Here is a 25,319-nt window from a genome sequence, read left to right as displayed (position 1 = left end):
TGATAACAACAGGAAACTTCAACTTGTCAATCCAGCTCTTTTTCTCTTTTGTTTTTTCCCCAATAGCACTCTGGAGAGTTTTTGTGTTTGGTTGGTTGTTGGTTTTTTGGTTTTTTTTTTATTATTTTATTTTATTACTATTGATGCCTATCTCTGACCCCTGGAGATTCAGATTTAATTGGTACATAGTGGGGTCAGGCATTTGGAATTGTAAAAACACCCCAGGTGATTCTAATATGCAACCAGGGTTGAAATTCACTGATTTAGGCAAAATCACTCTCTATCCTCTAAACTTGAACTCACACTTTAAAAACTTTACCTCTGAGTAAATTATTTCCTTCACCTGAAATATTCTCCTCCTACATTCTGACAGCCTAAAAGTGCTTCTTCTTTAAAGTTCCACATCATGAACGTCTGCCATGAAATATTTTTCATACCGATAACTGTTCCAACTATACCCTTAAAAATGATGTTGAAAAAAATTGAGCAACTACTACATAGCAGGCACTGGGTAGGCATTTTCACATATGCCATCTTATTTAATTCAGTATGTTCCTTTCTAGGAAGCTGGGCTGCAGATGTTGCACTCTATCACGCTTGTTGGAATTTGAAATGTGAAAAAGTACATAGTTAAATCTTCAGAACAGAGTACATTTATTTTATTTAATTTTAAGTGCATCTCTAACCTATTATAACATTTCATAGAGCTTCAGAGATATAACTGGAGACAAGAAACCTAAAAAAAGATAGAAAAAGGCACACTCGTGCATCCAAAGACTGAAGTAAAGGGTAAAGGGACACTTAGACCCCCCTGGCTATATTCCCTCTAATTCATTCTCCTAATGTGCAATTTTATTCTAGAACTATGAAATGCATAGCCTCAGAAGGTTACACACAATGATTTTATGAGTTTGTATTTAATGGATGAGTACTTTTAAAAAGCTTTTAATTTAAACTACTTGCAGCAGAAATATGATACTGCAGATCAAAAAAGATCCTTGGGTCTAAGCAAGTCCCTAGCTAGGTATAATGGTAACATTAACTTTCACTCCAATTTCAAGTTTTCTCAAAGTACTAGCTCCACAGCCATAGATATAATTAATTAGCATTTACATTTATTAGAAAATACTTTTAATTTGACTCAGGACATTTTTGGAGTAACAGTTTCCTTCACATATTTCCTTCTGTATGGAGCACAGAGCAACGAAGCAAAGAGAGTGGTGGATGATTGTTTCGGACCATATAATTTTAGGTGACAGTTAAGGTCGCAAATGCTCCACAAATTCTGTGGTTTTCAAAATATTGTTCCCAGAGCCAGTAGCAGCTTCTATAAATTCGTTAGAAATACAAATACACCAGCCCTACTGAAGAACTACTGAATCAGAAAGTCACTGGGATTCACCGCTTGTCTTAACAAGTCTTCCAGGTAATGGACACTGCAGTTTCCATTAGAGAAACTCTGATGGAATTATATTCATTGTTTTATAAAGACAATGGTGAATCAGTCATAATTACAGTCATCGCCATAAACTCAATAAAAAAGAGCAACAGAATTATTTCATGTTATCACTTTAAATTGTTTATTATTTTAAACATCAGACTAATTTCTCCTCTTGGTAACATCAATGTGTGAGTATATGTGTGTATTATGTATGTTTGTAAAGAAAATGATTACACTGTGTGTAATCCAAAGTATATACATGACTTATATCACCCAGTGATTTTTTTCAACATTTCTTAGCTTTATCTCCAATTTATAAAGACAGCTATAAAGTGATCTTACACATTAAGAATAATGGTCCATTCTTCATTTAAAATTTATCTGGAAGTTGTTTCAAGGTAAAATTTCACAAAAGCTTTCTATATTCTAAGATTAGATTGTGTGTTTGGGAAGACTCGGGAGTCAGAGCAGAGTCACTGAGCTCACTAAACTGCAGAGACTGAAACAAGCAAAGATCTTTATATACAAAATGTTATTCAAGCTCTCTCTCTTCCCTGCTCTTACTTATGACTGAATTGATAGTCCCTGATGCAGTTGGTATATTTCATTGGTGCAAAACTTTGATAATATATTAATATTAACGCTGTTTTTGAAGGAAAGTAGTCCCTGTTTGCCCCAGACTGTTCTGATTTTAGCACTGAAAGTCCTAGATACAGCCAGCTTCATAAGCATGCAACTGAATGTTCCCCACCCAGACCTATCCATACTTGGTTTAATGCTTGCTCTTACTATCTTGAAATTTTTAAATTTTTTTTTTTTGGCTGTGCCTGCCAAGGCCAGGGGTCGACATGGCACCACAGCAGTGACATTGCCAGATCCTTAACCCACGGAGCCACCAGGGAAGTCCATTAATTTTTGAACAAGATGTTTTCATTTTGTGCTGGAAACTGAAAATGATATAGTTCATTCTAATCCTGTGACACCCCATGGTCCTGGGCAAATAAGGATGGTTAGTCAACCTGCAAAAGTTCCAACATCCCTTTATTGGTTTGATTAGACAGGGCATTTCTAGAATACACAAGTCAATTAAATAATTTAAATGTGTCCTACAAGCTCATTTATGCCTTTGCTTTTTAATTAGACAAGATCATTTAATGACATTTTCATATGCAACTCACAGATGCTCCATCTATAATTTTCCATAGTGAATATTATAACATATTTGCATTACATGCTATAGTTCACAAAACACTTTCCGGCACATTTTCTCATTTGACTTTCTCAGAAGTATACTAGCAACAGATTAATAAGCAGATCTCAGAGGGAAAATATGAATGGTGGTGGAGAATATGTTGATTTGTAGCATCGTCAGTTTCCACGGTGTAACTATTCCCATGATTGTTAATTTCAGGGTATCTACCTGATGTAATTGAATAAAGAGTTGAGAAAAGATACTGTCAACTCTCACAACAAATATGTCATCACACCTTTGGATGTTATGTAAGGAAGATGAGAGTAAATATCAACATGCTTATATTACAAATGAAGATATGGGGATTGGGAAATCTAGGTGACATATTAAATGTCACGTGTTTTCTTAATGGCTACTGCCAAAACCATATCAATCATCTCATTCTAAATCCTGTGCTTTTCCCTCTATATCATTGTTTTTCTTATCTCTCATATCTATAAATTTGTGTATCAGGGTTATTGATGTGAATGTATAATGAGGGCATGCATATGCATCGATGAAGAAATTAACATAAAGTTAGTTCATAGAAGTATAATTAATAAAGATTCTACTTATATTAAAATAAGGATAATTATTTTTAAGATGCTTTGATTGAAATCACTTGAAAATATGTTCGAATTTTTCAGAGGTGTGTTTGCATTTATAAACCCTCAATTTCAAATAGGGTCTTTCCTCTGCTAACAAATCACAAAGCCTCATTGTCACAGTTTAATTATAAATGGAACTATGATTCATAAGTTTTCTTATTTCTCTTTATTACTACTTAATCTCCACTTGGCAACAAAAATCACTGCTATTACTATACTTTCAGCACCTATGTGGTCAGCATTAGGCTATTTCATTATATTCATATGGAACATAATTTTCATAGGAACTCTGCAAATAAGATACCATTAAAGCAACTTTCAGGTTGTGAAACTAATGCTCAACAAGGCTAGGTCGCTCAACTGCTAAGTGGCACAGCTGGGACTTGGACTAATTATCTGACAAATTTCTGCTCTTAATCATTCTGTTACACTCTCTTAGTTGGTAGAGCACTATTAGTTGTACTAAAATATAAAATCATTCAGGTGACAACAGATCTTTTTTTTCTAGTTTCAAGAGTATCCTTGTTTTAATTCTTTTCATGAAAAAAAATTGAAAAGAAAAAAAAAAACCTGAGGCATCTTATTCAGCCCAGTTTTCTATAATATGCTCTTTCAGGACAGAGGTGGCCCTATTATGGAGGTTCTCACTCTCCCTCCTCTTTTGGATGAGTGCCTTACAAGCTTCCTATCACAGGACTTCAGATGCATGCAGTCAGCAGGATCAATCAGATTGCTGTCATAAAACACAAAGAAGGTTGGAATTCTTTGGTAGTGCCACCAATACTTAAGGCCAGATATTTACATTCTGTTAAATTTAATTCCTTACTGAATTTGAAACATCTGTAGAATATAGATATAATTGCATCTCAAAGGTTGCTTTTAAGAGGCATTCTAAGTACAAAGTACTATTATTTTGTTATACTTTGGATATTGGCTCTATTTAGAACTAATGCTGTTCTGAAACATCTTGTCCACCAGAGGTCTCAAATACTCATCTACTCCATTATTTAGAATTTGGTTTCTATATGGAGCTTGAAAATTAGACTGCGCATTAGCATGCAAGACAGTGACTTTATTATGTAATGAAACTTTTCCATTACAGAGGCTGTTCTAAATTAATTACAGATATCTATAAAGATCATGTAATCTTTATAACAATAGGTAGGTATTGTGATTATCCTCACTTTGTAAATGAAGAACCTCAAGTAAAGGCAGGTTAAAGTCACCAAAAGTCAGCTGGTGAGTAGTAACAGAATTTTAACCCAGGTAATCTGACTGTTAACCACCACTCTGTTTCCTCTGAAACTGTCTATTTGGAAGACTTGTTGTGTAACCTCCTCTGTTGATGATGTAATTTTGCTACCTTCTGAGAGGAGTAACTAAGATAGGGTGCAGGAGGTTTTTAGGAACTGAAAAAGTAGGGATATATATATATGTGTGTGTATACACACACACACACACACACACACACACACATATATATATATATATATTTATTTTTTTTTTGTCTTTTTAGGGCTGCACCCATGGCATATGGAGGTTCCCAGACTAGGGGTCAAACTGGAGCTAGAGCCTCTGGCCTACACCGTAGCAACAGCAATGGCAGGTCCGAGCCGCATCTGTGACCCTACACCACAGCTCACAGCAACACTGAATCCTTAACTCACTGAGCAAGACCAAGGATCAAACCTGCGTCCTCTTGGATGCTAGCCAGATTTGTTTATGCTGAGCCATGATGGGAACTCCAGCAGTTGTTTTTAACTACAGAGAGATGTTGAGTTCCTCTGACAATAAACATTTGGCTAGGCCCCTGTATTTAATAACACTTATAATTCCCTCTTTTTAATCATTTATTTCCTTTGGATTATAATTACTTACTCATGGCCCAGTGCTTAGTTAGACTGTAAATTCCAAGAGAGAAGGATCTGTATCATATTCATTAGTTATTCCTAGTGTAGCACAAAGTCTGCACACAGTAGGTGCTTTATAAACATATGTTAAATAAACCTATGTGGGATATTTTCTTTTCTTTCTAAAACATGTAACTCCAGTTTGCAATTTTAAAATCAGTTAAACTAAAAAATTTTGGAACATGCCCATAATGTTTCAAAGCTTATGACTGAGTGAAATGGATCATGGCCCTGAATCTGGCTCTTAAGCTTTCATTTAATATGTGATTCTCTCAATATTTTCCTGATGGAATAATTATTTAGAGAGTCCTGGGTGGTTTGTATTAAAAAAAATAGTTATGGTATTGCTCAGTATGAAGGGCATGATAACTGACGTTAGGAGAGAAGAGACAGGCAATTCTTCATTCAAACAAAGCATTTTTGTAGAAATAATTACCCACAAATTGCAGAATATATTTTCGTAGGTGCCACTGGGAAAGAAGAAGATGGAATGGCTAGGTGAAACAGAATTTCATGGCCTTTTAATATTTGGTGCAAAATGAGATAGAATGGGAAAATTATAGAAAAGGGAGAAAAGAAAATAATGGCAAATGGGAGAAAATCAATTATTTTTCTCTTTAAGAATTGAAGCTTCAAAGTGAGGCATCCTAGCCAAAAACTAAGACTCCCAGCAAAGACTGGATCCTAGAGGGGAAAAAACTGAAAAGGCTCAAACAGAAATCCGTAACACACATCCATTTAATATGTTCACAAAACTCGTTCCTCAAATTCCTAATGCACAACCAAACTCATATTTAGATGGGGCCTGGGAATGAACTGTGGAAAATGGAATGTGAGCAGGAGGTAGATAGATGACTTCCAGGCTTGACGCCTATATTACTCCTCTAGAACCCTCCAAACACTCTGCTTATCTCCCAGAAGATGGAGAAGATCCACCAGAAAGCTGGGGGATAGCAGAGTCACTAAAAGGGCCATGTAAAAGGCCGCTCACCAACCATGAACATCCAACTGGACATGGTATGAGCCTCACAGTTTTGGAGGCTGAAAGTCAGAAATTAGGGTGTCGGCATGGTCAAATTCTGGGGAGAGTCCTCTTCCAGGTTGCAAACTGCTGACCTCTGGTGGTATCCTCCCGTGGTAGAGAGCAGAGAGGGGAGGGAACCTCTGTTGTGACTCTTATAATGGCACTAATCCTATTCATGAGAGCTCCACCCTCATGACCTCCTCTAATCATAATTAAATCCCAAAGGCCTAGGTTCTAATATCATCATGTTGGAAAAGAAAAAGGCTTTTAATATATGAGTTTGAAGGGAACACAGTCAGTCTAACTAACATCCTAGCATGACACTCTGATACATCCCAGTTTCCTAAGTTATAAAATAAATGTTCACAAGTTTAATAAGGTGAAAAGTTGGGAATAAAAGAGTATTTCGACACTTCATTTCCCACTACAGAATAAATGTTGTTTTATATGAAACGTATCAGGCAGGATACTAGGGTAAAGGGGTATGACTTTAATTTGCACATTTCAACAAACGCTAGGAAAAGGGATGGTGACAAAAACTGCTACTTTCCTCACAAATACCAATTCTCCTCTTTTTCCTGAATACACTAAATGTCAAGCACATGGCTACAACCTAGCGAGAACATTTTCCAAATTCCCTTTAGAGCTAAGTGTGACTGTTAGCTAAGTGTGACACGGCTGTTTGACCATGGGGATAAAATAGAATTGCAGAGAGACGCTTCCAACCTTGGTCTTTAAAGAGGAATAGGCATGTACTCCCTTCCCCACTTTGTATTCTTCCTGTTGATTAAGATGAGGACATGAGAATGAAGAACTGGAGACGGAGGCTGGGCGTTGAGGACCATAGAACTGCACTACCAGTTTACCTCTGCAATGTTTCATGACAGCAAAATAAATATCTATCTTTTAAAAGCCACCTTATTCGGATTTTCATTCTTACAATATCTTAACAGAAGGAGGGAACAGTCTAATTCAGCAATATCCCATGAAATTAATGGCATGTGGAATCTTAGAAGGAATCCTCAGAAACACAGTTGCTTTGGGCGATGCTTTGGGTGACAGTTCTTTTCCTGATTCATTACCATATTTCAAGTATTTATTAAAACATCCTTTTTAGCAATACATTCTCTTCTACTTATCTAAGTACTAAAGTTATCATTCCAAGTTCACAAGTTTTCAAAGCTTCTATCGTTTAAGTCACCGACTGTGAGGTCACTGCCACAAGATTCTAAATTTATTAAAAGGATGACAAAGAAAAAGAAACAGAGTTTGGGTTAAAATTATTGACCAAGGGAGTTCCCGTCATGGTGCAGTGGTTAACAAATTCGCTTAGGAACCATGAGGTTGTGGGTTCGATCCCAGGCGTTGCTCAATGGGTTGAGGATTCGGTGTTGCCTGAGCTGTGGTGTAGGTCGCAGGTGCCGCTTGGATCCCGTGTTGCTGTGGATCTGGCGGATGCCGGTGGCTACAGCTCCGATTAGACCCCTAGCCTGGGAACCTCTATATGCCGCGGGAATTGGCCCTAGAAAAGGCAAAAAGACGAAAAAAAATTATAAATAAATAAAATTATTGACCAAAGATAACAACATTCTAATATTTTGAATAAATCCTCAAAAATATTTTCATCTTAATTTAACAGAGGCTGACCACATTGAACAAACATTATCTTATTTGATATTCACATGAACACTCAGATGTAGACAGAACAGAAATGTTATTTCTATGTTACAGAGGAAAAAGATGTGCCGTGTGAGGTTAAATAACTTACGCAGATCTCAGGTCTCATGTTCAAGGGATCCTGTAATAAGGGCGGGGTGGGGCGGGCGCTCAGCCGTGAGTGCGCAGCCGTGAGTGCGCAGCCGTCAGTGCGCAGCCGTCAGTGCGCAGCCGTCAGTGCGCAGCCGTCAGTGCGCAGCCGTCAGTGCGCAGTGGTCCTGCTGGGCCTGCCATGACGGGCCTTGAATTGGTGCTGGAGGTAACCTCCCGTCACAGTCCAGGGACCAGACCTTGGCCCCCTTTTGTGCGCTCGCTCCCTTCACCAGTGCAATCACCTCAGAAAGTGGCCACCCACGAGGTGGGCACCATGGCTTTTAGGAGGTCTGGGACAGCGGGAGCGCCCCGGTGCTACAGAGAGGAGCCACCACCACCGAGGTGACCTGTGGTAGTTCCGGGCACTAACCGCCCAGCAGGTGAGCCAGAGCCTGGTCTGACACTCCAAGGATACACCCCTTCTCCAGCTGTTGCCTTTAAGAGCATTACATTTTTAGATAAAAAATAACAATAATATTTGTCTTGTTGGAGTTTTAGAGGAACATTATGACCTGACTGTGACCTGACCTAGGTGGACAGCTGCAAGAACAAAGGCTCCAACATTAAGAAGTTTGCAACAGGAGTTCCTGTCAAGGCTCAGTGGAAACAAATCTGACTAGCATCCATGAGGACCCAGGTTCGATCCCTGGCCTTGCTCAGTGGGTTAAGGATCCGGTCTTGCCATGAGCTGTGGTGTAAGTCGCAGACCTGGTTCAGATCCTGCGTTGCTCTGGCTACGGTATAGGCCAGTGGCTGCAGCTCCGATTCGACCCCTAGCCTGGGAACCTCCATATGCCATGGGTGCAGCCCAAATAAGACAAAAACTTAAGAAGAAAAAGAAGTTCGCAACAACTAACCATGTCCTTTTCTCACCTTGCCTTTACTTTTTAAAATATTTTATTGGAGTGTAGTTGATTTACAATGTGTTAGTTTCAGGTAAGCAGCAATGTGAATCGGTTTTATATATATCCATTCTGTCGCAAATTCTTTTCCCATATTATGTTGTTACAAAATATTGAGTAGATTATCCTATCGTAGGTCCTTGTTAGTTATCTCTTTTATATAAGGTACTGTGTATATGTTAAACTTTGCCTTTGAAAGGGCTTTGCTGCGGAGTTCTCACCTTGGCACAAGTGAGTTAGGAATCAACTGCAGAAGCTCAGGTTGCTGTGGCGGCAGGGGTTCAATCCCTGGCCCAGTAAGTGGGTTAAAGGATCCAGTGTTACTGCAGCCCTGGTGTAGGTCGCAGCCCTGGACTGGATGCTGCCTGGCCCCAGAACTTCCATATGCCGCTGGCGGGGCAGGGGCTGGTTTCAAGTCTTGAGCCATCACTCTCCTTGATTGGTCCTGCAATAAAAGCTTCCATATGTATTTACGATTGGTAACAATTGCTCTTCAAGGATCATGGTATCCTAACGGTGTTTCTAAACACTTCCTAATGAGATTATGTGCAGTATTTGGTATTGATTTTGGATCCCAGCTTTTATGATATGTGTTGCTGTAAGCAGGTGATTTCACCTTTTGACTTTTTTTTTTTTTTTAATCTGTAAGGATAATAAATAGAACTTACTACTTAGGATACCATTGATACAAGTTAGGTAAATTGTGTCCTGAAATACCTAACATTTAGTATCCTCTCAGTAAATGTTAGCTATTCGTTTTTTGTTTTACTTTTTAATAGATTTTATACAGTAAAGATACATCACCGTAGGAAGTACCATTTACATTATATTTTATGATAATTTTATTCCCTAGAGCACATACAACAAAATTGGATGGTGTTCCCTACAGTTATACACTGCTGTAAACTTAGCTTTTTTTTTTTTTTAAAGCACGTGAATGGCTTTTATCTTGAGAAAAATGGTATCTCATCACATACTCAGCATTGGAGATAAGCATCTATTTCACATGTATTCTCTTGGATCCAGCTAAAGCTATAATATAAATTTTTGCTGAAATTGATACCTACAAAAATAAATAAATAATCTTGGTCCTCCTAAATTTAACTGTAGAGAAAGAATGAAATATTTATAGTATCTGGCATGAAATTATTCGCTCAAAAAGATGGAGGTTAGAGTTAACCCTTAATGTTTGTAGCTGTGTTTGAAAACCAGATTTTTCCTAAGTAAATTCCTTGAGATTTACAAATCAAGAATTTATTTTTTAAAATTCAGTGAGGTAACATTGGTTTATAACATTATATAAGTGGCATGTGTACATCATTATATTTCAACTTCTGTATACATTATAGCAAAAGTTTTGTTCCATCCTTCACCACACAGCTGAAACCCTTTATCCGTTCTGCCCTCCCTCAACCACTTTCCTCCTCGTAAGCACTAGTCTGTGCTCTGTATCTACCTATTTGTTTTCCTTTGGTTTTGCTTGTTCATTTATTTTATTTTTTATTTGTTTTTAGGAAAATCATTGGGTATTTGTCTTTCTCTACCTGACATTTCATTTAGTATAATACTCGCAAGGTCCATCCATGTTTTTGCAGATGGCAAAATTTCCTATTTTTTTATGGCTAAGTAGTATTCCTGTGTGTGTGTGTGTTTATCTCATCTTTATTTCTCACCCACTGATGGACACTTTAGTTGTTTGCTTATCATGTAAATAATGCAGCAATGAACATATAGGGGTGCATATATCTTTTCAAATTAATGTTTCATATTCTTTACATAAATACTCAGAAGTGGAATAGCTGAATCATATGATAGCTCTAATTTTTTGAGAAATCTCCTGCTTTCCATAGTGTCTGAACCAATTTACATTCCCACTTGCAGTGTAAAGTGTTCTCTTTTCTCCTCATCTTCTCCAACAATTTTGATTTTTTTTTTTTTTTGCTATTTCTTTGGGTCGCTCCTGCGGCATATGGGGTCGAATCAGAGCTGTAGCCACCGGCCTACGCCAGAGCCATAGCAACACGGGATCCGAGCCGCGTCTGCAACCTACGCCACAGCTCACAGCAACGCCGGATCCTTAACCCACTGAGCAAGGGCAGGGACCGAACCCGCAACCTCAGGGTTCCTAGTCGGATTTGTTAACCACTGCGCCTCGACGGGAACTTCTCTTGCCTTTTTTGATGAGAGACATTCTAAAGGTATGAGATGATAGCTCATTGTCGTTTTGGTTGCCTTTCCCTAATTATTACTGATGTTGAACATCTTTGGAAAAATGTCTATTCAGTTCCTCTGTCCATTTTTAAATTGGGTTCTTTTTCTTATTGTTGTTGAGCTGTATGATTTTTATATACTTTGGATATTAATCCCTTATCAGGCATATGATTTGCAAATATCTTCTCCCATTCAATAGGTTGTCTTTTCATTTTATTGATAGTTTCTTTTACTGTGCAGAAGTTTTTTGGTTTGAGATAGTTTTTTTTTTCATTTTTAAAAAATTTTTATTAAAGTATTGTTGATTTACAGTGTTGCAACAATTTCTGCTGTTCAGCAAATCAACTCCATTATATATGTATATTCTTTTTAAAAAATGTATTGGAGTATGGTTGACTTAAAAGTTTGTGTTAGTTTCAGATGTACAGCAAAATATATCAGTTTTATATAAATATATCAGATTCTTTCTTCATATAGGTTATTAAATAGAATTAAGTAGATTTCCCTGTGCTATCAGTAGGTTCCTCATTAACTATCTATTTTATATATGGTAATGTGTGTCAGTCCCAACCTCCTAATTAATCCCCCCCCAACACATTTCCCCTTGGTAACCATAAGTTTTGTTTCAAAATCTTTGCGTCTGTTTCTGTTTGTATACACTCTTTTTTATATTCTTTTCCGTCATGGTCTATCCCAGAGATTGGATATAGTTCCCTGTGCTGTACAGGAGGCCCTTGTTATTTACTCATTTTAAATGTAGTAATTTGCATCTACTAACCCCAACCTCCTGAGTCCATTCCCCTCCCCTCCCCCCTTTCCCTTGGCAACCATAAATCTGTTCTCTATATCCATGGGTCTGTTTCTGTTTTGCAGATAGGTTCATTTGTGCCATATGTTAGATTCCACATATGAGTGATATATGGTATTTGTCTTTCTTTTTCTGACTTACTTCACTTAGTATGATAGTCACTAGTGTCACCCATGTTGTGCAAATGTCATTATTTCATTCTTTTTTGTGGGTGATTAGTATTCCATTAATCCATTTCATCTTAATCCATTCATCTGTCAATGGACAGTTAGGTTGTTTCCGTGTCTTGACTATTGTGAATAGTGCTGCTGTTAACATTGCGGTGCGTGTATCTTTTTGAACTATAGTTTTGTCCAGATATATTCCTAGGAGTGGTATTTCTGGATCATATTTTAATTCTACTTTTAGTTTTCTGATATCCTTCATATTGTTTTCCACAGTGATTGCACCAACTTACATTCCCTCCTGCAGTGTAGGAGGGTCCTCTTTTCTCCACACCCTCTCCAGCATTTGTTATTTGCAGATTTTTTAATGATGGCCATTCCAACCAGTATAAGGTGGTACCTCATCATAGTTTTGATTTACATTTCTCTAGTAATTAGTGATGTTGAGCATCTTTTCATGTACCTACTGACCATCTGCATGTCTTTGGAGAAACGGCTATTTAATCTTCTGCCTATTTTTCAGTTAGGTTTTTTGTTTTTTTGTTGTTGAGTCACATGAATTGTTGTATATTTTGGAGATTACGCCCTTGTCAGTTGCATCATTTACTTTTTAGTTTGAGATAGTCTCATTTTTTTAAAATTTTTGCTTTTGTTTCATTTAACTGGGGAGACATATTCAGAAAGATATTGCTAAGATTGATGTCAAAGAGCAGAAAAGAATAGGGAAAAAATATATCTAATCCACTTTCCCAGAAGTAGAAATCTGTGTACTTTTATTAGTGTATTGACTAAAATTCTTCTGTATTTTTGGCCATCTAAAACAGCCATTGTTTTCATGCAAGAATTTCTTCTAAAATTCCTGTATAGAGAGATTATTTCTGGGCCATATAACTGACGCAGGATTGGAAATATATCAGAGATCTAAGTTCTGCTCTGGCAACCTAGCGAAGCTAGAATGGGACACACATATGTAATATTTCTGCTGCATTTTAAAGTGTGATGCTTACCTAGATAAAAAAACATTTGTGCCATTGTTTGTGTTGAGAGCTGAAATAACCATACTCTTCATGGAATGCCATTTTTACCCCTATGCATAAATGAGAAATAAACTATGGTTATTCAGATTTAAGTATTTGGGAGACACTTTTTTGAATGTAAATATGTCACTTTAAAGAACTAATGACACTTTTTGCCAATGAGAAAATTTGAACTTTCAAGCAAAAAATTAAAATTTTGGAACATTTTATTCCATCATAAGTTTGGCAGGCTCTCAGTTTTTAAAGACATTTCTGATGAGATTGTTGATGATATTAATAAATATGATTTTTAAAAATATTATATAATGATATATTTCAATATCTGTAAGATTTACATATCTCAGTGAACCAGTATTTTTCAAATGACTCATGCTTGATATTATAAATAAATATAGGAAGAATTTATTCCCAGTATAAGATTGATCAATGAATTTTAACATAACAAATACAAAAAGTTTATGAATATGCTTTCAGCTTTGACAGTGCAACTAAACATTTAAGAAATTACCACTAGTCAAGTTTTAATGTTGAAAGAGAAAGAAGATCCAGATTACCAAAAAATATTTTTTAAATGCTGATCCTTAGTCTAATTTTATATATATGTGAAGATGAATTTTCCTCAAGTTCTTCAACCAAACACCAAATCATAATGTACTGAGTATAGAAGCTGACATAGAATCCAGTTTTTTTTGCAAGTATATAAATCAATGCCAAGCCATTTATGATTTTCTGGAAATATATTATGATTATGTTATTTACACCATATGTAGTGATTAATTTTCTTATTTTAATGAATCAATAAATATTTTCAAATCTTCTGTTATATCAGTATAACCCACATAAACAAAAGCTCATTGGAATTCTCCATATATTGTAAGTGTTGTAAACAGATAATATAACAAAAATGTTTTAGATGAACCACTGTAGAGGATTATAAAGCAGTCCTAATCAGTAGTTCTAAATATGAGGTATAACCAAATTGTCTTTGGTTCCTGAAGTCTCTTTACTCATCCTTGTTAAATGAATAAATGTGTAAAATAGAATTCTTCTTTTTCTTTGCAGTGTTTATTGCTAATGAGTAGTGGCATTTTCTCCAAGATTTGTCCCAAGGAAGTGAAATCTCCATAGACCTAATGCCTGACTCTACATTTACAAAATGTATGTAATTAATTTATTTCTTAAAGATTTTCTAAGACTTTAAGTCAAATTATTCAAAAATGAGATTATCCTTTCACAAACAGCCATTTTCCACAGGAGTGAATTCAAATGATGAAAAACTAAGTGAAAGCTGCCTATTATGAACAGATATATATACCATGAAGGCTGATAACCTATGCTAAATTATAGGGAAAGTTGGGATGACTACTGAAGATTGCAGAGAAGAAAGGAGAAAGGGAAAACAGAGACATATCTTGTGTATATAGTAGGAGCTAGGTATGCATACATCCTCACAATAACCTAAATGTGTAATTATTAAATACATTTTAGTGAGGGAGAAGATACAAAGTTATAATCGATGCTCAAATATAGCGCTATATGCCTTCAAAATTAATATTTCAATCCACTTTAAAGGGTCCAGTCCCAATATGGGATGTTTTTCTCTCTCTGTCTCCAATGTAGTTTTCTAAAATGGTATTTTCCAATACATAATACCAGCACCTTTTAATTCATAGCACAGAGGACGTATGCCTTAAGTAAATTACTTTACTTTCTCAACATTCACGTTTGGCAAGAACAGTTTGCATGCCAGTGCAGCTGGTAGAAGAGGGAAGAAGGCAAAAAATCATTTTAAAATGTATAAATATATGGGGACTGACACTCTTTTTTTTTTTTTAACAAAAAAACACAAAGGGGTCTAGGCTATATCCTGATCACATTGTTGTTAAAAATTTACTGAATATCAAGCAATAACAGCTCCAAACTTTAAACTAATGCCTGCTTTTAAGGTTTTTTTTTTTTTTTCCTGATAGAAATATAAAACTGTGAGTTTCTATCACCTGGATAGATGAACAATGTTACTGAGTCTTAAAAACTTGTCTGCAAAATTTAAAATGCTACCTAATTCTCAAATGTTCATAGTTTCCAGCAGGATCCCCCTGCACTCTGACCATAGAGTTTCTAAGGGCCAGATAAAATGAATATATTCTGGTCTTACCACCCTTCAGCTTTGGAATGCAAAGCACTGATTAAGAATTTAAAAGGCACTTGTATATCTAGGAGTTATGCTTGGCTTATTTCTTGTGAACCTAATACATTAAGTATTAACTCTTCCTTGAGAGCAGCTTCTGCTGTAGAAATCCTAAAAACATGCTTACATATCCATAAAACCTTCTCCATAATATAGCACTCTGCATTATTTCAGGCTTTTTTTTTTTTTTAAGTAACATTATATCCCAATAAAAGAATCACAATTCAAAGCAAACCCACTTAGAACGTAATATGCAGAATACTTGTTTGAATTTCTTACATGTAAAAAGACGGGTCCTATTTTCCCTGAGAACTTTGGAGTAAAAGAAAAAAGGTTATTCTTCAAGTCAAAGGAGTTGAATCAGCTCATTCAACTGGAAGGAGACAGACTGTCTCCTAAACTCCTTGGAATAACAACTTCACTGAAGATGGTGCTTGAGCTTAATCAGTGAGTATTAAAACATCACAGGACTGTTGTGAGGATTAAGTAACAGAATGTGGAAAATGAGAGTGCCTGGCACATCGGTATTTTTATTGTTATTATTATCAGGATCATTACCTGTTCAGAATACTAACAAGGTTGGCAAGGTGGTAATTCTGAGTCAGGTGACCCAGGCTCAGAAAGTGTTTCCTGGTATGTATGAACTCTTTCCTCAAAACGTTCACTACAGTCTGAGTCAGTGTACACCATCTATACCAAGCTACTCAGCTTTGTGATTCCCTCAGAATTGCTAAAGAAGATGTGCAGGGGAGGGCTTGAGCCTTCCCATTGCTAGACTCTCTCACCCCCCTTAAACAACCTCCTTGGCATTCTGGTCTCCACAACAAGTCTCATTTAATTTATTATTATTACTTTTTTTTGAGTTTATGTGACCATTTTGGGGTATGCCAAGAAAGTCCATTTCTTAGGCAGGGAGACTGGAAACTAGGCCATCCTTTGAGACTTTATCGTGACTGGGCTTTCTCTTCAAGTATACACATGATTGCCTTAAGACTTCCTTCAGATTTTCCAAACCTTCACTGACTTTCTTTAAGCCCAGAGCTCAGTTGCTATTTCCTAGCCTGTTCCTCAAGAGATTCTAGCAAATGAAGAGGTAAAATACTTCCCAGGGAAATGTTAGGTAGTCGCAATAAAACAGAAAGGGTAGAAGAGCTTCAGGGGGAAAGAAAAAGGTTCTAGAGAATCATAATAGAAGGATCTTTTTAGAAGAGCTGCTACATAAAGATAAACTCAATTTTTCAGTGGCATATAGCTTAAGAGGACAAAACAAGAACCAGTTATTAAAAGTCAGTGTTAAACATTCCATAATCACTCTCAACAGGATGCTTACCTTTCTGCCTCGTATTTAGTCACCAAGAGTTTCTGATACTCTGTGTTCTAGAATACACAACAATTTCCACACTCATCTTCATCTCATGCCCCCTACCTTGGAGAGACCACACCATTCACCATCTTCCCAAAAGTTCATTGATAAGCCTTTCTGCATTCTGCTAAGAGCACTAGCTTCATACCTTTCTGAAATGTAGACAGAATTACATCAATTTCCTGCTTCAAACCCTCCCTTGACCTCCACTATCTATAGTGGTATTTCGCAAAAGTTACTTAGACACGTTGTTGAAGATATGAACATTATATCATGATTTTTAAACATTGTGTTTTCAAACATACCTCTTTTACAGGGACACTATGAATAACTTTTACAAAGAATAAACTTTGATCTCGTAATCCCCTAGGGATCTGTGGATGTATTCTTCAGATCCTTTTTGTTGTTGTTGTTGTTGTTATTGTTGTTGCTATTTCTTGGGCCACTCCCGCGGCATATGGAGGTTCCCAGGCTAGGGGTTGAATCGGAGCTGTAGCCACCGGCCTACGCCAGAGCCACAGCAACGCGGGATCCGAGCCGCGTCTGCAACCTACACCACAGCTCACGGCAATGCCAGATCCTTAACCCACTGAGCAAGGGCAGGGACCGAACCCGCAACCTCATGGTTCCTAGTCGGATTCGTTAACCACTGCGCCACGACGGGAACTCCTTTTTTTTTTTTTTTTTAACTCCAGAGAAGACTTAGAAACATGGGTATTTAGAGTATTTTCTAAACTCTCTATACCTCTGTTATTTCCCACTACAAACTTAATATTTTATAGAACTTTTCATTTTGTTGTGTCCAATCTTGTACTTTCATGCGTCTATTCCACTGCATATGTTGTTCCCTCTGCTAGAAATGACTTTCCTCCTCTGCTCTTCTTGGTGAGAAAATTATTGATATTTCAAGATACATTTTCTCACCAGCTTGGGAGATATTTCTGGTTTAGCTTTGGGTTCTGACCTCATTTTATAGCGACCATTGTACTGTGTTTTCCTAATGGGTTCGTGTGAGGTCTTCTCACTATATGGTGAGCTCCTCAAGGTCAGAAAATGTGTTATAGTAATTTTTGCCTATCTTTGTACATCCACAATTTCCCAGAGTGTCAGGCTCCTGGAGAGCTCTTTAAACTGAATACAATTAGATTTTTGTCTTACCCTAAAGAATTTCCTGTTCACCCTTGTGAGTGGGTTGATCTCTGTCTTTGAATGGCCACATAGAGATATTATCACAATGGGCATCTCAGCAAAGTGAGGGATGTTGAACTGAATACACTGAGAATTGTCTTCCAACTATCAGATCCGTGGGTCTAGGTTGCACTGTGCTTGGGGGTGAGAACATACCATTAAATTAGATTTCTTTCTTATTCTTATTTTCCATTTGGGTAACAGGAGCTGCCTTTGCTCTTGTCTCTTTGCTTCTGGGAATTCTCCCTGGAAAGCAACAGCAGTTGTCTCCAGAAATGCTCTCTTTCTGAGGCTATCTCAGAAAATTTTCTTTTCTATCCTTCCTTCTCTCTTCTTCTCTCTACACCTAGCACATCATGGTCTGTTTTCTGAGGACTCAAGTCTATATGAAGTTTCTAAGTTAGTCGTCAGAAAAATTAATGACTGATAATTGAGTTGTCAAACACTAATTCCAGTTTAACATAATAATAGCTGTCATTTATTGAGGAAACGTCACATGTTCCTTAAATGTATTGTATTATTTAATCCTTACATGAACCCTATATATTATTATTCTTATCTACACTTTACAGAAGATGAAATTAAGGCCCAGAGAAGGTAAATAGCTTACTCAAGGTAAAAGATCTAAGAAGTGGTAGAGTTTAGATGAAATCCCAGTCAGTTTGATTACCTCGAAGCACATCGCTAAACTGCCAGGCCACTCTTAACACCCCATAGACACAGCAGTACTAATTTTGCATTAGCACTATTATAAACTGTGACATACAGGGCACCGTGGGTAGTTAGATATTTGCATGAGAAGATCCTTCTTTAAATATAATAGCCCATAATACAGGGACCACCTATTTAGCCTAATAAGAAGACTACCTTTTATTTATTTTTTATTTTATTATTATTTTTTGTCTTCTTTGTCTTTTAAGGGCTGCACCCATGGCATACAGAGGTTCCCAGGCTCGGGGTCGAATCAGAGCTGTAGCTGCCGGCCTACACCAGAGCCACAGCAACCCAGGATCCAAGCTGCGTCTGCGACCTACACTACAGCTCATGGCCACACCAGATCCTTAACCCATTGAGCAAGGCCGGGGATCAAACCCACAACCTCAAGTTTTCTAGTCGGATTTGTTTCCGCTGAGCCACGAAGGGAACTCTAAGACTACCTTTTATAATGCATACTACTTTGCTTTATCTAAGAACATGCATCTCTTTTACTCAGTTCATAAAATTGCACATCTTCGATCTTTACTTCAGTATTTAAATCTAAAAGAAAAGCTGAGGTTATATACATAGCTTCAGCAGACCAAACAGTAACAGTCCCTCTACCCCAGGACTGGTTGTGGGAATTTGTTCTAGATAAAATAGAAAAAGATAAAATAGAAACGGTAAGTGAATCTGGGTAAAAGGAATACATTACATCCTTCTCACAAGACCCAAAAGAAGAAGGGCAGCAGTAGCTGTGAGATTCGATCAAAGCTGACGATTCAGTTCCACCTGCGCTTGTTGAGAGCAGAGGGCAGTGTTTGCCTGGTGCTCCTGCTTCTCCTGTCCTGCTCTCTTAGCTGCTGTCCTCACTTGAGCACTTCCTGTAGGCCAAGACCTCCCACATCCCCACGCAACCTTCTAGTTTTGAGATAAAACGTGTCTCGAGAGCAAATGTTCTCTCCATCTTTGTCTCTGTCCCTCCCCACTGAAAGGAACCAATGTTTCTTGGAGATGTGGCTGGTTTTAGGCCTTGATCAGTGTAGGTATGAGGTGACTCTAGAATATTTTGTCATACCAGAAAAAAGAAAGCTGAAAAATAGGTTAGGGTCATGAAATAGAGACATGAGAACCGCCTTGCAGTTTTGCCTAATGATGAATCTGAGACTGTGCTTGTACAGTGGGGAATCTGGACCACACCTGGAAGAGGTGATCAAAGTGAGACAGATGGTCATCATGTACTTTCAGATGTTATACTCTCTTAGAAGGATGCAAAATGGAGTTCTCATCGTGGCTCAGCAGTAATGAACCCAACTATAACCATGAAGATGTGGATTCGTTCCCTGGCCTTGGTCAGTGAGTTAAGTATCTGATGATGCTGTGAGCTGTGGTGTAGGTTGCAGACATGGCTCCGGCTTGGATCTTACATTGCTGTGGCTGTGGTTTAGGATGGCAGCTGCAGCTCTGACTCAACCCCTAGCCTGGGAACCTCTATATGCCACAGATGCGGCCCCCAAAAAGTGAAAAAAAAAATGCATAATCCCTTCTGTAAAATTTGGCCTAGGAATACATGACCTTATTTGGATCCATTCTATTAAAAATAGGAACATTCTATTAAAGAATGGGGGAACTCTATTTTCCAAAAACGTGAATTTTGTTAAAAATGAAAGGCTGCGGAAATATTTCAGATTAAAGAAGGCTAAAGAAATATGACAGCTAAATGTTCCCTGACCCTAAATTGGATCCTGTTACAGAGGAGAAAACATTGTAAAGGATATTATTAGTCTATTGAAAAAAATTGCAGTAGATATGAACAGTAGATTAGATTAAAGCATTATACCTATATAGAATTCACTGAAGTTGATGACTGTTCTGAGGTTACATAAGAGAATATTCTTGTTCTTAGGAAAAACACACTGAAATATCCTGGGCTAAAGGGTTCTGATCTGTGCAACTTACCTTCAGATGGTTCAGAATGGGAGAATGAGAAGGAAAACAAGATAAAATAGAAACAGTAAGTGAATCTGGGTAAAAGGAATACATACGGTTTTTGTGCAGTTTTTATTGTGGTAATTTTTTTGTAAGCTTAAAATTATTTATAAATAAAAGCTTAAATAAAAGAGTCAATAAATGTGTCTCTGGTTAGGAAAAGCTCTTGTTGATGGTTTAGATCAATGTTTTCTAACATTTTCCTACCAGTAAATGTGTTTCATACAACAGGCAACAGGTATAGACAAACTAAATGTTGGGTTGGGTACAATTGAAAGAGCCCTAGATATTATTTATATGTTTTCAGTTATCAAACATATTGAACATCTGTTATGTGCCAGACAATGTGCTATAATGTTTTTTCTCTCCTTCTCAAGAAAGCATACTAGACTGTGTAAATATGAATACATTACTGGAATAAAGAAGAAAATGATTCACAAACATAACTTATTAGTATTAGTAAATTACTCACAATAAACCTGATGCTCTCTACTGACTTCTGTGCATTAGAAACTCATTTGAAAGCCACTGGCTGCGATGTCATGGCTCAAGCCACTTTTCTCTTTTGACTTAAGGCTCCCCTACCTTATTTCCATGACCAGCCCGTGACCCTCATGGTCTCTCACTGTTAGAAAATCTGCCTGAGTCACCTGTGATGTACTATCATCCCCTTAAGGATGGAGTCCCACTTTACAGTGTCATTAGGTCAGCAGCTGCAGTCCTGCTGTTAACTCCTGCATAGTCTGACAGGACATCCAATCCTCCCACATGGTGACGGCAACTTGACTGTATACCTTTGTCACAGCCTGTAGGTTCTGAGACTCCTGGGCACTATGCATTGCCTTCTTATATATTGACAGACCAGCCTGATGTTGTCCAACTTCAAGAAACTCTTAACCCACTCAAGGTCATCACAGTCTAGAGGAAAAGACTCTTGGATTTTGGCACGTGGCAAATCTAGGGGTAGATTTGGCTGAGCCACTTACTGAATGAATGGTAGCCAAATTACCTAATATCTCAATCCTTATTCCTTTCTTTAAATTAGAAATAATGACACTGTCTTCCTCAGAGGATGGTTGTGAGAATTAAGTGAGGTGATACTCTATAGAATCTTTGGTGCATGGTGCCTTGCACATAGTGAATACTTGAAAATGTTAGTTATTATTTAAGGAAAATAAACATTTTTAATTTTAACAGCTGCACCAAGGAGCCTCTTTAGGGTGATACTCTCCTTGTTTAAATTGCTTCTGGGGTAGAGCAAGTGCCCAAGGCCTTCTGGATTGGAAAGTCACAGGGAAATAAAGAAACAGTGAAACTGCTCTGCACAGCTGAGCAACAGCAGTCAGAGGATAAAGCAGGAATCACAATTGACAGGAAAATGGGAAAATAAAGTTAAGGGGGAAGAAATAAGCAAAGAGAAAGTTTCATCTCCGTGGTAGGATGCCAAAGAGTTTTTAGGAGGTAGATTGTTGAGTGTTATATTTTGGGTTATCTCCCTTGCCATGAGTTGGCCTCCCTGTGACTTCCCGGAACTCAAATCTGTAACTTGAGTGAATGTTTTTGTTTTTTGTTTGTTTGTAGGTTTGTTTCTATAATGAAAATTGAGGTGGAAAAGATGGGTTTCATGACTGGGACAGTGTTGAGCAGAGAACAAGTGCAAGCAAGGTTGAGAAATTTGCAGGCATAAGTAGGACTTGGAGTAAGACCGTGAGAAGGAATTGCTGATGAGGCACGGAGATACCGAGGGATAATGGGATGGGGCCTTAACCTGACATGGGGATTGTATCCTTCTTATAGTTGAGGGGATGGACTTGCCTCAAAGATCCTAGCATCCAGAATATTTTAAACTAGATAAATACTAAAAGTTGGAAAAGTCTGATAGGTCTGCAGTCCAATATTTCCAAAATACAAAAAGGTCTAAAAATTGTTTGGCAGCAATATTTTTAGTGGCAAACCTGACTTTATTCTCCATTAGGCTGCCTATTGTCTCTATTTATTGTCATGGTGGGTACATTCTTACATTTTGCTCAAGAGTTATTCATGTTTGGGATTCTCTGTGTTGTGCCACCACACTCTTGCTAGGGTTATTGGCTATATATGTATGTATTCCACATGCCCTTACTTAAATCAGAAAAGTCTGAATTCTCAAACACTTCTGGGCACAGGGTTTTGGATAAGCAATTGTAAACACGAATTCAGGGAAAAAAAGTAAAAGAAAAGAAAATTTAAATGAGTGAGAAAAAGGGATTACCTTCCAGTGTATTTCTAAAGCTGAAATTGGCAGATTTATCCATGGAACCTGATTCATACTGGGTCAGACTCAGGCAAAATTCCACATCGGCTGAGGAGGGGAGCCTTGGAGTCCTGGATTTGTCGTGGTTTCCAGGATTTCGCAGTAGAGGTCCCTCGGGAGTCCCATTGCATAAAGCCTGACGGCTGTTGTACTCCTCCAGTCGGCTGCAGATGATCTGCACAAAACACCTCTAGGTTAAAGGAATCTTGTCTCCATCACTAAATCAAAGATGAAAGGTAGGGAGGTTTGGGTTCTTGATTTCAGTATATGGATTTCTAACCATCAGTGTTTTATTAAAGTAAATGGTTAAAGGAAGCAGCTTTCTGAGGGTTGCAGAATCAGCCATGAAAGTTAAAATCCAGAACGGAGTTCTAGTCTAGCATCTACCCCTTAAGAAAATGAATCCCATAGCCCTCATTGAGCAAAGGAGAATAGTGACTTCAAGTAATTGTTGTCAGATATTTATTTGGTGGGGAAATTAATTTGACAAACATCCATTAAATATCCATTGTGTGACTTCATGAGTTGTGTGCCCATGAAGCTAGCTCTAACTCAAATTTTAGGTCTGTACCCTCTTATTTCTCTATATATCTTCTTCTTTGCCTAGAATAACCAGTTTCATGGCTTTTATTGCAACTACATGATAAGAACTTCCTATCTCTAGTCCAAAAGCACTCTTCTGAACTTTATATGCATCTCCAACTTCATATTTCAATGTTATCTCACAGGCATCTTAAAATTAAAAAATTGGGTCCTCTCCCTATATTTCCTATCAAACCAACTTTCCTGCAACTCAAATCAGAAGCCCATGAATCTTCATTTTTAAGGCAGAGACTGTTGTCCTTTGTATTTTGTTCTCTTTTATCTTTCACACTGAAACCATCAGCTCATCTTGTCAGGTCTACCTCCAAAAGACATCTTAAATCTTTATTTGCTTACAAATTCTGTGATCCAACTGCTAAGGTCAGACTGGCTACTCTTCCTGGGCCATCACCTTTGCTTCTCCATCCTATGCCTTTGTTCATGCCTAAGCACGCCCTCTCCTTGCCATAAATCTGATATTTCATCTACAAGGCCAAGGCAAAATTTTGAAAAATGGAAATGTATCAACTTTGACTTAAAAAGTAATTCCAAAGGGTCCGACTCTAAATATGAAAGAATTTTAGAAATCCTTTACCGAATTATTTTGTTGATAGTTGCACATACATGTGGATAGAAGAATAAACTGTGATAAAATATTTGACTAAAAGAATCAATAGGAGCTATTCCAATAAATATAAAATAAAAGTGCCAAGTGATTAAAAATATCGCATTTAATGGGCAGATTTATTTTTAATTATCAGTGGTATATAAGTTAATTCTTCATCTCAAAATCATTAATGCCCTAGGTTCAATGAGGGTAATTAACCAGGTAGCAAGATATTCACCCCAAACCAAAACAACATGCTGGAGAGCCCACCTGCCATGAGTGCCTGTTTGCAGCAGGCATTTGGTCCATATGAGGCCTGAGCCCACTGAACAGATAACATTGCTGTTTATCAAACTTGATTCATGTAAATTTCCCTTGATAAAAGAGTATCACCTCCTTTTCAAACATGTAATCTCTATGAGAATAACTTTCTTTTTTACGTTATTATTCTTTCTCAGAATCTAGAAGAGTACTCAGTAAATATTTAGTGGGGAAGTCCCCTTGTGGTGCAACAGAGCAAGGACCCAGTATTGCCACAGCTGTGGCACAGGCCACAACTGCTGTGTGGGTTCCATCCCTGGCCCGGGAACTTCCACATGGTTGGAGTGTGGCCAAAAATATAAATAAATAAATATTTAGAGGAAGAATTAAAAAAAAATCAAAGGAAAGGAATTCCCTTTGTGGCTACAACTAATACAAACTAATTACAAACCCAACTAATATCCGTGAGGATGTGGGTTCAATCCTTGGCCTCACTCAGTGGGTTAAGAATCCCATGATTGGGATTGACATGTGTTGTGGTGTAGGTTGCAGACACAGCTTGGATCTCTTGTTGCTGTGGCTGAGGTGTAGACCAGCAGCTGCAACTCCAATTCGACCCCTAACTTGGGAACTTCCATATGCTGCAGGCGTAGCCCTAAAAAGAAAAAAAAAATCAAAGTAAGAACCAGTGAATCTTCAAGTACTAACATGTGTCGAATGCTTTTTTCCCCTAGTCCTATTGTCGGAACCATCTTCTGCCCTAGAAGATGGTTCCAAAAATGTATCATTTGTATTAAACATATACTAAGTCCTCACTCTCAATAAGGAAGGTATCTGTATACATTTTTTAAAATTCACATTACTGCCTTGTAGGTTTATATGATTTTATCCCTATTTTAGTGATGAGGAAACTGAGTCTGCATGTAGAAGAGTATAAAAGGCTAGTAGGATCTAAATCCCTGTATTCTGATTAATGATTTTATGGGCAACAGACAAGATACATGGAA

General features: G+C 37.5%; 1 protein-coding gene across 1 annotated transcript in view; it reads right to left on the bottom strand.

Moving 5' to 3' along the window:
- TYR (tyrosinase) overlaps nucleotides 1-25,319 on the bottom strand; it is an 89,494-nt gene that overhangs the window by 57,164 nt on the left and 7,011 nt on the right. The window contains exon 2 of the mRNA XM_047753112.1: nucleotides 22,821-23,037. Within this exon, the coding sequence (XP_047609068.1) occupies nucleotides 22,821-23,037 (217 nt within the window). The remainder of the gene's footprint in view (nucleotides 1-22,820; nucleotides 23,038-25,319) is intronic.

The sequence above is a fragment of the Phacochoerus africanus genome, chromosome 11 (assembly GCF_016906955.1).
Source record: "Phacochoerus africanus isolate WHEZ1 chromosome 11, ROS_Pafr_v1, whole genome shotgun sequence".
Taxonomy (NCBI): Eukaryota; Metazoa; Chordata; class Mammalia; order Artiodactyla; family Suidae; genus Phacochoerus; species Phacochoerus africanus.
The sequence above is the reverse complement of the archived record's forward strand: the minus strand, read 5'-3'. Positions and strand labels throughout refer to the sequence as shown.